This window comes from Oryzias latipes, chromosome 3 (assembly GCF_002234675.1).
Source record: "Oryzias latipes chromosome 3, ASM223467v1".
In the NCBI taxonomy this organism is placed as follows: Eukaryota; Metazoa; Chordata; class Actinopteri; order Beloniformes; family Adrianichthyidae; genus Oryzias; species Oryzias latipes.
This window is the reverse complement of record NC_019861.2, coordinates 14,599,869-14,614,137: the sequence shown is the minus strand read 5'-3', so window position 1 is coordinate 14,614,137 and position 14,269 is coordinate 14,599,869. Positions and strand designations below refer to the sequence as shown.

The 14,269-nt window shown below is 40.1% G+C and overlaps 1 protein-coding gene across 1 annotated transcript in view; it reads right to left on the bottom strand.

Moving 5' to 3' along the window:
• Positions 1–14,269, bottom strand: part of LOC101158591 (lymphocyte antigen 75) — a 31,429-nt gene that overhangs the window by 7,071 nt on the left and 10,089 nt on the right. The window contains exons 8-24 of the mRNA XM_011490700.3: positions 11,544–11,704; positions 8,947–9,054; positions 8,625–8,713; positions 8,356–8,525; positions 7,387–7,586; positions 6,726–6,868; positions 5,900–5,978; positions 5,563–5,634; positions 5,038–5,161; positions 4,783–4,818; positions 4,473–4,642; positions 3,578–3,642; positions 3,420–3,496; positions 2,331–2,461; positions 1,953–2,064; positions 814–974; positions 590–713 (exon numbers count right to left, since the gene is read on the bottom strand). Of these exons, the coding sequence (XP_011489002.1) occupies positions 590–713; positions 814–974; positions 1,953–2,064; positions 2,331–2,461; positions 3,420–3,496; positions 3,578–3,642; positions 4,473–4,642; positions 4,783–4,818; positions 5,038–5,161; positions 5,563–5,634; positions 5,900–5,978; positions 6,726–6,868; positions 7,387–7,586; positions 8,356–8,525; positions 8,625–8,713; positions 8,947–9,054; positions 11,544–11,704 (2,022 nt within the window). The remainder of the gene's footprint in view (positions 1–589; positions 714–813; positions 975–1,952; positions 2,065–2,330; positions 2,462–3,419; positions 3,497–3,577; positions 3,643–4,472; positions 4,643–4,782; positions 4,819–5,037; positions 5,162–5,562; positions 5,635–5,899; positions 5,979–6,725; positions 6,869–7,386; positions 7,587–8,355; positions 8,526–8,624; positions 8,714–8,946; positions 9,055–11,543; positions 11,705–14,269) is intronic.

The window sequence follows — 14,269 nt, the reverse complement described above, 5'->3', positions numbered from 1 at the left end:
CATTAAATCTGACACTAACTTGAACAGATTGAACAGCAAACACCCAAGCAATAAAAATAACCAATAAAAAATAGTTTAACTAACTTCCTGTGGTCTTACCGTGCCAGGGTCTTAAGCTACGTTCACACCTCCCTCTACAAAGCACATTCAAATGGCCATTTCCAATGAAAGTCTATGTAAACATGGCCACTGAATGCACATTGCAAGTTAAACCAGGTCAACTTTGACCAATCAGAGACTTGTTTGAACAGTGATCATGGAGAACTGCGGTTTGTATCTGGCCGTAATTATATGTATATCGGTTAAGAGCTGTGACCAAAAAAAAAACCTGGAGCAAGATTCATGAGATTGGCACTGCTTCAACATTTCATACAAAGCCTCTTCCAACTGTAGATGGAGGACATGTAAAAGTAAACTTCAGAAAAAGAAGAAGAAGAAGCCCCTCCCTGCTTGTCCAGTGTGAACACTGAATGAGCATTCATAAACACACTTTTGGCGCGTTCCTGAATGTGTGTCACATACGTAGCTTTAGTGTTCTGGCAAAAACATGCTCTTACATAAATCAAAGCATTGAAACGGGACTAATTACCGGCATAATGTTGGCAGATTCCCAGACTCTGCGGCAGGTTGCAGGAAGAATAATCCCAGGTGCCCAGCATTTCCGAGCTGCCGTTATTGATCAGGAACACGCACATGTCCAAACTCTCCAGATTCTAAAAACAGTGGGGAAAAAAACAAAGTAATGCAGAGTCTGACAACATCAGTCAGTGTTTGCTCCTAAGAGGAAAAGACAGTAGAGTTAGAGGAACTTACTATGGGGTTTATGTCTCTCTGCATGCCCAGAAGCAAGGGGTTGAAATTCAAGTAGGTAATTGGCGATTGGTCAACCCACGAGCTCTCACCTGGACGGATTTTCAGGCCGATCCATATTTTGCCCATATTCTTCATCTTTGGCAGGAGGGTGCTGATGAAGTCTAAAACACACAGATGCGGACATGAAAACCCCCAAGTCAGATCTAAGTTCCTATCTGCCTTTCAGCTTCCACTGCTGTGCACGTTCTTGTAACATTCTGATTTATTTTCTTAAAAAACAAGCGCTTTTCCTATTTCGGTCAACATTTGTTTAGATAATCTGTCTTTAGGATCTTTATGGCGTTCCCTCATTTATCAGAGTTTAGGTTCTAAAAATAACCTGCAATAGGTGAAATCCACAAAGTAGGATTCCAGATGTTTTAAACCCTGTGCTATCTTGTGGGGTCCAGATGACCCCACTCCCAACGTTAACATGCCTCCAAGGCACTTTAACATTGGGAGTTGGGTCATCTAGACCCACTAGACAGTGCGCTGAACCTTTTTTCTTCAATGATTTATGATCTTTACTGGTGTCCATGGATTACATGAAATCCTCTTCACCTTTATCCACCTTTGTCATGGTAGGGAGAACACGTCAATGTAAGGGTGGGGTCATTTTGACCCCACAAGATAGCACTAGGGTTAAGGCTGTAAAACCCTTCACTACACACTTAATAAACTTTTCTTAGACAGACATGAACATTTTCACACTTTTAAAACCCTCATAGAAAAATAGGTCCAGTATTACAGAAAGAAAACAAAGAATTGATCACGATTGAAGAATTATGTAACTCTGGAAAGTTGAATGCATTTTACAACAGGAGACACGTCACGGTGGGATTGACTCACAACAGCCAATCAGGACGCAAAACACAGTTTCCCGGTTATGAAAAAGCAAGAAAAATAGCACTGAAACAAAATCAGCAAAACAGTGAAAGGTGAACCTCAATGTACCGAGGGAACACTGTATTTCCTATGTAGCTTCAGAATTGACTTCTTATTTTTTTTTTTAAATTGGATCAAACTTGTAAACATTTTTCACATAAAATAAAAATGAAATAAAGTTTTAGGATTGTGCAAAAACAAAGGAGAGTCCTCACCTTGTTCCACCTGATCTGCTATTGTGACCAGCGTTCCCCCTACAGACTGGCAATCGTCATTGGCAGCTTTAAACGGTTTTGGCTCATCAGGTTTCACCATCAGTGTGTAGCACTGGAAAACACAAGTGAGGTTGGACCCGGTTAAAGCATTGATGCATTTATGATCCGAGTTCAATAAGCTCTGTGATATGGCAGACTATAAATCATTTTTATGATCAAACCTCTGCTCTTACTTTCAGATATTTCTTAAGTTTCACCACAGGAGTTGTGGGAAATCTATTTTGAAGAGTAACACATATCATCTCCCAGTGATTTGGACAGATTAGGAGCTAATCTGTAGCTGGATGCCTCGCATCAAACAAGGAGGAAGTCTCTGACCTTATTTCTGAAGGGCAGCGCGTTGGCTTTACAGGACGTTCCTCCAGGCTGAGGGATCAGGGGGTTTCTCTCCACTGATGTGATGTTGTGTCGTTCACACACAAAGGGAAATTGCTGCAGGCAGCTCAACTCTGCAACGAATGAGCGACAAAGGGCGGATAGCAGGTTAAAACATTTGATCAGCATGCAAAGATGTAACTCTAACTTGTCTTCTCAAACTCCTGACAACACTAGCAACGGACTTTTTCTTTTCTTTTCTTTTAGCAATTCAAAACGAACTTCTGAACTTCATTTTAAAAAGCAAAGTTTGAACAGGTTGCACCCACAACAGCCTATGGTTAGTTATTTAGGTTTACAAAAAACCAGGAAACACCATAAAACGTTTTATTTTGGTAAAAAATATTTTCAATTGACTAAATCTATTATAAACTACGATGGCAAATATAAGGAAAAGTCATGAAACTACCTCCACCCTAACCAACTTATAAAAATCAGTGCTTTTCTTTTGAAAGAGCTTTGATTCTCCTGAAATTTTTTTTAAAGTCAATTTCCTCAAACACATTTTCTGCTTCTCCTTAAAGACCCACTCCAATGACAATTGTGTTTTTTAGCACGTTCTTTTAGCATTTTTCTCATGATGGAGGACATTATTAAAGAAAATGAATCTTAAAATTGCATTCCTGGTGGGATTTCTTTACTCAAATTGTTGTGAATCTGGAGCCGACCGAAAAAGATGGCGTTTGAAAAAACGTTCGTGCTCAGCACATGTAAACAGATGGATGACGGGTAGTAGAGACAGGCTCTCCGCGCCAACAGGTCCATCCACATCTCAGAGGCAAATTTCTAAAGAACTACAGCCACAGTGAATTACTGCCGCTCTGCAGAAACTGTATCCTAGAAAGTGACTCAGGTTTCTGTATTTTGGCTAAAAACGGCACAATTATAATCAAAAGACCACTTTTAAGGCTTTTGTAACAGATCAAAAGATGATCGGTGTGGGACTTGAAGCAGTTGAGCTCAGTTGCTTATTCCTTGAGGACATGTTACGTTTTCTACCCTCTTTAGCCTTCAAATTGATGTGTGACTCACGTGATAGGGTATTATCCGGACTGAGGGCGGTGCATCGACCCAATAAGGAGAAGTGATCGGAGGACCTTTGGGTGTAGCTGGAAAGTACAGCAGAAAGAGTTCTTATTTGGATGTGGCAGCTTGCATTTGTGAAAAAGCATGCGTGTGCGTTGGCTTACGACGAAGCGAAGCCTCGAGCACTCTGCCTCATGTCGATCCACCAGTTTTGTTTGCTGTCCGCCAACTGTTGATAACAAGCACACACAGAGGGGTCGTTTTTTTGGGAACTTTTTGAAGCGCCTAAAGAGATTCCAACAGTTTACAGAATAGAGTCATTTCCTCTGGACTTATGACAGTCAATCATCTGGAATATACAGGATTTTACCTTGGAAAAATCTGTGAATGAACTAAAGATTTCCACAGAAAAGGAGCAAAGAAAAACTCAACTGATAGAAAAACTGTCTAAGGCAGAGGAATCAAAATTAAGGCCTAAAGGTCTCCTGTCCCGCTTCTTGGTGGAGCTCACCTGATCCAGATAACCAGCAGCAGCTAAGTACCTTGGAAAACAAGCAAGGCAGCAGCTCATTGAGGTCTAATTGAAGGAAATTCTTCAGATTTTCCATTGTTATGACAATATTATTAAAATAAAACACTTCAAGAAGTTCCAGATTTTAGTGTTAGGAATTAGCTTGGCTACTCTACTAGTTCCTAAATCTGTTTTTTTAATGTTCTCATTGGAAGCAGAAGGCCAGACGATTCAGTGCGATGTCTTACAGGTCTGCTGGTCTAAATGTGAAAGATTTCTATAGTTACTACAGTAATATTCTGTACATTTATCTTTTAAATATAACTCAAAATGAAAATATTTAATGAATAGATAGTATCAACAGAATCTAAATGACAATTTATAGGAGAAAATGACTTTCTAGTATGATAAAACTTTCTTTTTCATATCAGTGTTGTCTCTTTTGAGACTCTTATGCTCATTCTGACTTTATCATTAAGATCCATCCAGATATACAGTAATGAAGGTCATTGATCCATCTTAATATAAGGAAACCTTGTGCTACGTACCTGCTGAAGCTCCCACTGAACCTTTGAAGCCGCAGTTGAACTCAGCAGAACCGCCAGCTTACTGCCATTTTGATTGCAATAGAGCATTGCTTCCTGAAAAGCCAACTTTGGTTCTTTCACAAACCAAAACTCTGACCCATCGACGAAGATGGACGTCTCATGGTGGCCATCTGAAAAGAACAAGAAACACCTGAATGTGTGCCACATGGGGGGACACTAGAGTGATGTAAGCTGCTCATCTCGAACAGAAAAAACCACAGAAACAAATGGATAATTAATAAAATATATATATATATATATATGCCCTCACCTGGATTGTACCACTCAGGTTTTTTGGGGTCGATTCCTGTGGAAGCAGCAACAATAATTTAGCAAATAAACACATAAGACAGACAAACAAAAATCACTATTTGTATGTGAGTATATTTATACAGTATGAGTTAAACACTTAATTGTCCTCGCTGCTATAAACTTCAGGTGAAATAATTCCACTTTTAACCAAGCTGTTTAATGAGAGATCTAAAGTGAAACCGCTGGCTGGTAGTGGGTGTGGGAGGATCGTTACCGCGGGGTATTTGGCAGACCCACTCCAGCTGAGCGTCGCAGTGAAAAGGTCTGGCATAGAAAGGTGTGACCACGATGTCATGAAGCACGTACATCAGCAGGTGAGTCAAGCTACTCCTAGCAGTCTAAGGAGAACACAAAAAAGCTCAGATCATTAACCGGTGGGGAGAAAAGGCTCTGAATAATAACAATGAATGTTGAGCCCCAATAGAGACAGATAAGATAACACTTTAAATCAGTGAGACTGGCCTCTGTAAAGGGTGATCAATTAAATAAATTGATCTTTTTTTTATTTTAAGAAAAAGACAATAGCAAAATAGACTGATGAACAAACTGGATTTGTGTCAATGAGCTGAAAACCAACTGGATTAGGTATTAGGGTGATATTGACATTATTTTTTAAAGAATCTATTAATTATTTTTTAAAGAATCTTTCAAAAAAATGCACCCAAATTTCCATTGGGCAATAAGAATAAAGACTAAAAAGCAGAAAACAGAAGGGCTGTGTGTCATTTATCAAGCCCACCTTGAAAGCTGTGCAATCCCGACTGTACTCATCATCCTCAAGAAAATCTTGATGTAAAACATCCATGGAAACCTGAAAATAAAAACACTTGTGGTTCACTTTAAAAACTTGATTTTAAAAAGTCAAACTGTTTGATGCGTTTTAATTGATTTTACACAAAAATGGCATCTCCGCATAAAAATGATCCCGCTGGCTGAAGCAATGTCTAGAAAATAATTTATTAACTAAGGCCAAAAATCTTTACAGTTTTTTAATCTGTCAGAGGAGGGGAGGTTTTATTTATTTTTTATTCCTTGAGCAGATTTAGAGAGAACTGAATGATCAGAGTTGTACTCACAGGTCGACCGTCACTCCACTGCCAGGAGAAACCATCAGGATTTCTCCTGTTCAGGCCAACCCAGAAGAACCGATTATTACTGCAAAATAATCAATGCAACACCATCATTAATATATTTGGCTTTTATAAAAAAGAGGAAATTCAAGATCATTAGATGTTGAGCTTAAAGAGCCATTTAAAACTGAATCGATGAGGAGTAAAATATGAATCTTAGCAAAAATAAAATGCCCATTTTCTCACTAAAAACCCGCTCCAATCATCTTTTAATCTATTGTAAAAGTGTCATTTAATTAGGATTATGCCGTTTTTAGGCAAAATGTAAAGAAAAGTGTAATTTTCTTGGACAAAGTTTCTGCAGAGCGACAGGAGTTCATTAGAAATTCGCCTCTGAGTTGTGGGCGGGGCCGTTGGCACGGGGCATCCTCCTCCCTTACATCTCCAACCTAACATTACTGGTGCGACAAAATTGGCAATATCAGAGCTATTCAGCCGTTCAGTTTTCAGCCAGATGCCAGATTTGAATTGGAAAACAAAAGACTGGATCTAGTCGTCTACAGTGGATGCATCAGAATGGAGCAGAGCAGTCAGTCTTCCGAATGGTATTTTCTATCTGCTCTGGATTCACATCGATTTGAGTAAAAAAAATACTCTGAAATACATTTTTGAGTTACATTTTCATGAAATATGTCCTCCACCATCAAAAAAATGCCACAAACACAATTTGATTGCAGTGGGACTTTCCAGTTTTGCCCTCTTGTGGTGAAACACCTTCACCTCCCTGAAGGAAATTTGGAGCAAGAGTTGAATGACAGCGTCGGTCACAGACCTGATAGTTTCTCTCATGATGCTGTGCAGAGCCAACATCTCTGTAACATTGGTGAAACTTGGCAGATCGGCTCCCAGAGCCTGACAGAACCTCCTGGCTTCCTCCCAGGAACGCTTCCGGCTGACTCTTTCCTCATGAAAAACCTGAGTAAACATAAAAACAAAACGGTTTGACCTTTCGGTTCACACAATGTAGAATAAACAGACTTAAAGGGCAAGAAAATAACTAAAGAAAACAAATGACAGCAGAAGCAATGGTGTGACTGGTGATCCAGTGTTATAATGAAATGCTTATTCTTTTCTTCAATAATCTATAGGTAACAAACTACAGCTACAGGCAACGTTTTTATCACAGTTGTCTTTCTGTTAAATGGACGTCTCCATTTAACCTTAATTGTTTATGGATAATCTTGGTTTTTACAAATAAAGTGGACATTTAATGCAAGAATCCCTTTTGCACATAATCTATGCATTGACCCCTTTTTAATTCTGCAAGTTCTGTCCTTTTTTGTGTAATCAAAGCAGTTTTCAACATTTGAAAACTGCAAAAACATGAGATCCTTATTAAAAAGCATGACCCTTATTATATTTATATCTGTACACCAGAGTGGTTCTGTAGAAAGAACAAAGAAGAAAGAAGTCCCTCTCAAATTCACACATACCTTGTAGCAATATTTGATGCCTTGTCTGGACACCCATCCGTCAGAACACGTTGCATTCGGGTTTGGCTCTGGTTCTGGACTTGGAGGCGGGCTGAGGTCTTTCTTACAAATGGTTCCAGCTTTAAAAAGTGTGCAGTTCTTCACTTCCCAGCTGCCCAAGGGTTTTCTGGTGGTTATCACAACACAGCCTCCATCCTGTGCTAAAATATTCCAACATAACAAAAAAAACTGTTTAATCCGGTGTTTACTAAATAATTCAATTTTATTAAGGAAAAAAAAGTTTTAGATTGTACATTTTACGAGATATTTTAGTTTGCACCAGGAATTTGTTAAATAAAGATTGTACATTCATCTTCTTCCGTTTTGTCCCTTCCGGGGTCACGGGGCTGCCGGAGCCTATCCCGGCCACTTATGGGAAAAGGCAGGGGACACCCTGGACAGGTCGCCAGACTGTTGCAGGGTCACTTATCACACACCCCTTCATTCTCACACTCCCACCTAGGGACAATTTAGAGTTGCCAATTAACCTATGAAGCATGTTTTTGGACAGTGGGAGGAAGCCGGAGACCCCTTAGAGAACCGAGGCATACATGGGGAGAACATGCAAACTCCACACAGAAGGGTCCCCCATTGATGTTCTGTTTCAAGTCCCCCAAGACCTGAGCCGAGGGCCTTCTTGCTGTGAGGCAAGAGCGCTAACCACTGCGCCACAGTGCACCCTTCAGATTGTACATAAATCCTGAAAAGATATAAGATTTTGTTTTATTAAAATCTGTATCAAATGATCTATTCTGTATAATTTCAGCACACATAACAGTTAACGGTTACAAATATCTGTCAACCCACAAGACACCATCACACTCAGCAGACTGAAGTCCTGCATTATTAGTGTAAAGTCATAATGACAGCTGCTGTAAAAACAAACACATCAGTGCATCACCTAGCTGGTTTTAGCTGTTTTATACCAACCTGGGTTAGCCCAGCCCCAGTTGGTGTAGGTCACTACACCTGGTGACCCGTCTGGACTTATCCACTGGTACTCTCCTGTGTTCTTGATGTCCTGCAGCGCGATCCAGAAATACTGAGGCTCTGCTTTGATGTGCTCACCAAGTAACCGGTTGATAAAGGCCTGTTCGAACCTAAGAAGACCAGTCAGACCTGAGACGTTAGTTTAGGGTGCCAAATGGAAACGATTGGTTCGATTAGTGGCACTTTAGGAATTATGCACAAGTTCTTACCTGTTTCTTATAGTGATGTTACAGTGATCTTTAAAAGGAACTTGTTCTGTGTTTACTTTATAGCAGGAGTTGCCATGTCTCCTCCACCCCTGCATAAATGAAAACCACAAGACTTAGGCTTCAATTGAAATATAACTTAGATTGGATTTATATCCGCAATCAGTCTCAAAATCAGCAATAAAACTGACTCAAGATTGCATTCACTGCCTCTGGGCAGCAAAGGAATTAAATTCAGCCAAACGACATTACGGATAACTGTGTTATGGGAATTCCTGAAGAACATTTTTCAGGAGAAAAATGGGTGGAATGAGACAATCCTCACATCTTTAAAGCTGCATCCGACCACCGCTGGTGACTCCTTGAGCTTTCCTTCCTTTTGACACATGAAGGGTTTCTTCTGTGTGCAGTCACCAACCCGCCAACGGTGAGACTGTAAAGAGCATACAGGTCTTACACAAGCATGCAAACGAAAAAACACACACAGCTTTTATTCTACAAGGAAAAACTAGTAAGTATTGTCAGAAACAAGTCTCAGTGTGTACGTCGTGAGTACTGTACGAGGTGCATTCAAATATGGAAGAGTATTGCATTCAATAAAAAAAGAGGGATCTTCGTTCAAATTTTTCAAATTCAATTTTCAAAACACAAATAATCAAAAACAAAAATAACCACTTGTGGGTTTTTTTTCCAAATTTTTATAAAAACTACAAACAGGCTGGGCACTAACCTCATCTGTTCATGAAAACTAAAAGATGACCTGCAATTAAAAGTTGAGTTTTGAGAGCTACACAACACACTATCCAACTGTTTGGTTGGTTATTATTCTGAATACGCTAAAACACCTAACTCTTCTAAAGTGTTTAACATGTAGGATGTTACAAACAAGTTCAAGAGTTACTGTGAACGCAGTGACTAACTGTCATTTATCTCGCTTAACATAATTTCAAAAATAGACCATTTGTTGATGGTGTGCCTTACAATACAATGTGTGCTATAGTGCGGGAAATACGGTACCTTTTCCCCCCATTTCTGAACATTATATTTTCATTTGTATCGAAATCAAGTCATAAGAATGGTAGCTGGTAAAGGCTTTTCCATTTGTTTTCATGCAATAACTCGTTGTGGCATGTTGTCTTCAAAAATTGGGAATGGGAATGGAGTTTGGCTTATTAAAAGTGTCAACTATTAGGAAATATCCAAAACATAAAAAGGATGGATTGAGCAACAAAAGAATTGGTAAACCATTTTTAAAATCTGTGAAGCCTTAAGTCGTCTGAAGTAAGCCTTCTCACAGACTGCTGGTGAGGATATTCGGTTCACTCTTTGCTTGTTGGCTAACAATAGTTTGTGTGGAGCTTTTTTTAAGGTCCAGTCAAATCCTCTGAGATGAGTCTGACAATGGGTTTGCAACACAGATTCTTTTCCAGCCACGTTTTTGTCAATATCCAGATTGATATTTTTGCAGCAGGAAGCAGTTTCTGTGTGGATAATAGCTTTTAAGCAGATGGCCTCAGATTTGAGTTGCTAGAATGCTAAATAATTGTAGACTTAAGAACCTTTGGCAGCAGATCAAACCCAGATCTGCCCTGCATTGCCATACTGGTTTGGGAAAATGCAGGAGGTTTCTGATGCTGTGCTGAGACAGATTTTTCAGCTAATGTCCTTCTCAGCTCTGCAAACCTGACCTCACTGCCTTGTTCTTTTAGTTTAAGGAATCTACTTTAACTAAAAGAAATAAAAGGAATCTTTTGTGGACAATCTGAGAGTTTCAGATGGTAAACGAGCCTTTTCGTGTCTGGGAAGTAATATTTTAGGTTTGTTTCTCTATTGTGTGTGTAATGTGGGCGTCTGTGCATTACATAATCACATCTTGCCGGCATCTTCACACAAAACAGATTATTTGACAATGGCTTTAGTAAACCCATCTATATTTTTCTTGTTCAGTTTATTTATAAGGCGTCTGGCACCAATTGAAGTTGCCTCAAGACTCAGACTAGAATAAAACCCAAGCAGAAGCTATGATCATCCAACTTGTTATTTATTCATCCATCTATCACAAAATTTGTAATCCAGTTGATTCTAATTGTGTCTTAATCCACACAGATCCATTTGATCCCAATAAAACCAAATGATCTTAATGGTATTTTAATAATTTATGGATAAATTATCAAAGATTTTCATGAAATAATGCTTTTAAAATACAATGGTATGTAATCCCTGAAAGTGAATACTTATTAGAGGAATCTTGGCTGCTTATTTCAAATTTAAATTGAGATACTGACATTTTTATACACTCCTATGAATTTAACGCTACGTTCACACCGGGGCTCGGAAACACGCATTTGAGTAACCACTTCCAATGAAAAGTCTATTTGTGTATATGTTCACTCTATGCAAGTTCATGAGTCTGTTTTTTTTTTCTCTACGTACAAAACGTGGGGCTATTGAAAGCGCATTGAAAGTTGAGCCCGTTGAACTTTGACACATCAAGGACTCGAATTTGGTAATGACGTATGGGTAGTGTCCTTTTCAATACACAGAAGTGCAAACTGCTTAAAAAAATTATCATGAAGAAAAGATTCATATTTGCGGTTTGTGTCTGGCTGGAATTATAGGACACTGTGTCTTTCATATAACGGAATGGAGCTGTGAAAGAAAAAGCCTGGAGCAAGATTCTCAAGATTTGCACCGCTTTGACCTTTCACACCAAGCCTCTTCCAATGCTTAAAAACCCATGTTCAGCATGTTCTTGTACATGCCCTGTGTATACGTAGCTTACATTTAGGTTTTGTTCACGTGGTATAAACCAAGTTTATATTAAATTATTTTTCTGTGAAACAAAAAATATAATATATATTATGGTAAGTACACCTGGATTCCAAAAGACTTTAGTGAGTAGGTAATTATACAACAACAAACCTTTCCGGAGTAGAAGACACAGGAGGAACTCTGAGAGGGCTGCATGGGCTGTTTCTGGTCCCAATAGGTAAAGGTCAAAGGTTTCTGGTCCGTCCATTTGAAGGTAGTGGGGTTCAAGCCGACACCGCTCAGACCGATCCACACTTCCAAAATGCTGCTATCTAATGTGACACAACATGCAAAACAGCTTCAGCAATTCCTGCCAACTCTCAATTTCAAGTTTGACAGTTTCTGATGGTAAGAAAAAAAAAAATCAATAAATGCAAAAATGGTATATGGAATATACTTGTATAGCGCTTCACTACCTTCTTAGAAGGCCTAAAGCATTTTACACTCACAGTCCCATTCATCCATTCACACACACATTCAAACACTGATGGGGTCTCCACTGCCGAATACTGGCGCCAACCTATAACCACCAGGAGCAATGTGTGGTTCAGTGTCTTGCCTAAGGACACTTCGACACATGGGTCAACCGCTCTACCTCTGCCCCACAGCCGTCCCAAACTCAACTCGACACAAAAACACGCTGGAAATTTCCACAAGTGTGAACAGGCAGATTGTTAGGCGTGTTAGGAAATGGCAAACACTTATAAACAAGTGACTCAAAACCTGTTTGGTTGTTGAATGTTATCCAGATCCCTCTGGGTGAGTACCATCCTCTGTTTTTACTGATGCTTGTTATTAAAATCCTACAGACTGTCAGTAAGCTTTCCACTGCAGTTTTCTTTTTTAAGAAAAGTGGGCTTTTGAAATGGTACAATGGGGCTTTATTGTTTATGGAGTTTGCCATGACCAACCTGGTGGAGAAGGCTTCCTCTTCCTGTGACTCAGCATGTTATACCAGTCTGACCACTGCCTGCTCTTTTCCTTAGTGGTTAAGTGCAGCCTTTTTCAGTGACCAGACGGATAAACAGGCTGTTCGCAACTCAATCTGCGAAAGTGAGCGCTCAGTGGCAGGATCAAAACAGCCGAGCAGACCCACAAAGGCTAGAAACTGAACAGTACTGGAAAAGTATAAAGGAGAAAGAGAGAGCACATAACAGAAATGCCCAGTGGCTGGTCTCTCTGAGAAAAGAACATAGCAACCTCCCTGAACAGAACCATCACAGTGGCAGACATCCATGAAAGTCTGGACAGCACCGGGCCCTGACATGATACATGCCTACTGGCTAAAGAAACTCACCGCACTCCACGAGCGCCTGGCAGCACAAATGAACCAGCTGCTAAGAGATGGGATTCCCCCCGAATGGCTAACGGAAGGGCGAATGATCCTGATCCAGAAGGATCCCTCAAAGGGTGCAGTCCCATCCAACTACCGGCCAATAACCGGTCTCTCCACAACATGGAAGCTCATGTTAGGCGTTATTGCAACAAAGATAAATAGGCACTTGGATCATTACATTAGCAACACACAGAAGGGCATTGGTAGAGACTCCAGAGGAGCCAAACACCAACTCCTGGTTGACAGAACAGTCGCTTAAGACTGCAGGTCACGACACACCAACCTGTGCACAGCCTGGATTGATTACAAGAAAGCCTATGACTCAATGCCACACCCGTGGATCACTGAATGCTTGGAACTGTACAACATAAACAGGACTCTAAGAGCCTTCATAGGAAACTCAATGAAGCTGTGGAAAACCACCCTTGAAGCCAATGGCAAGCCACTTGCACAAGTGTCCATCAAATGTGGGATATACCAAGGTGATGCTCTGTCCCCACTGCTGTTCTGCATACAGACAGGACCATAACTATTTGGACAGAGACACATTCTTTCCAATTTTGTTTCTGTACATTACCAAAGTGAATTTTAAATAAAACAACTCAGATGCCATTGAAGTGCAGACTTTCAGCTTTTATTCCATGGGTTGAACCAAAAGATTGCATAAAAATGTGAGAAACTAAACTAAAGCATTTTTTTAAACACAACCCCTTCATTTCATGGGCTCGTAAGCAATTGAACAATTGACTTCCATGCTATTGCATGGGCAGGTGTGGGAAATTCCCTTGTTATGTCATTATGAATGAAGCAGATACAAGGCCTGGAGTTGATTAGAGGACTTGTGCTTGCATTTTGAAGATTTTGTTGTGAACAGACAACATGCGGTCAAAGGATCTCTCCATGCAGGTGAAAGGAGCCATCAATATGCTGAGAAAACAGAAAAAAACACGCAAGAAATTACTACAGTATTAGGAGTGGCAAAATCAATGATGTGGTACATCTTGAGAAAGAAAAAAAGCACTGGTGAACTCAGCAACGCAAAAAGACCTGGACGTCCACGGAAGACAACAGTGGTGGATGATGGCAGAATCATTTCCATGGTGAAGAGGAACCAATTCACAACAGCCAACCAAGTGAACAACACTCTCCAGGAGGTAGGCGTATCAATATCCAAGTCTACCATAAAAAGAAGACTGCATGAAAGCAGATACAGAGGTTACACTACAGATGCAAGCCACTCATAAGCCTCAAGAATAGGAAGAATAGATTGGACTTTGCTAAAAAGCATCTAAAAAAGCCAGCACAGTTCTGGAAAAACATTCTTTGGACAGATGAAACCAAAATCAACCTCTACCAGAATGATGACAAGAGAAAAGTATGGAGAAGACGTGGAGAAGCTCATGATCCAAAGCACACTACATCATCAGTAAAACACGGTGGAGGCAGTGGGATGGTCTGGGCGTGCATGGCTGCTAGTGGCACTGGGACACTAGCGTTTATT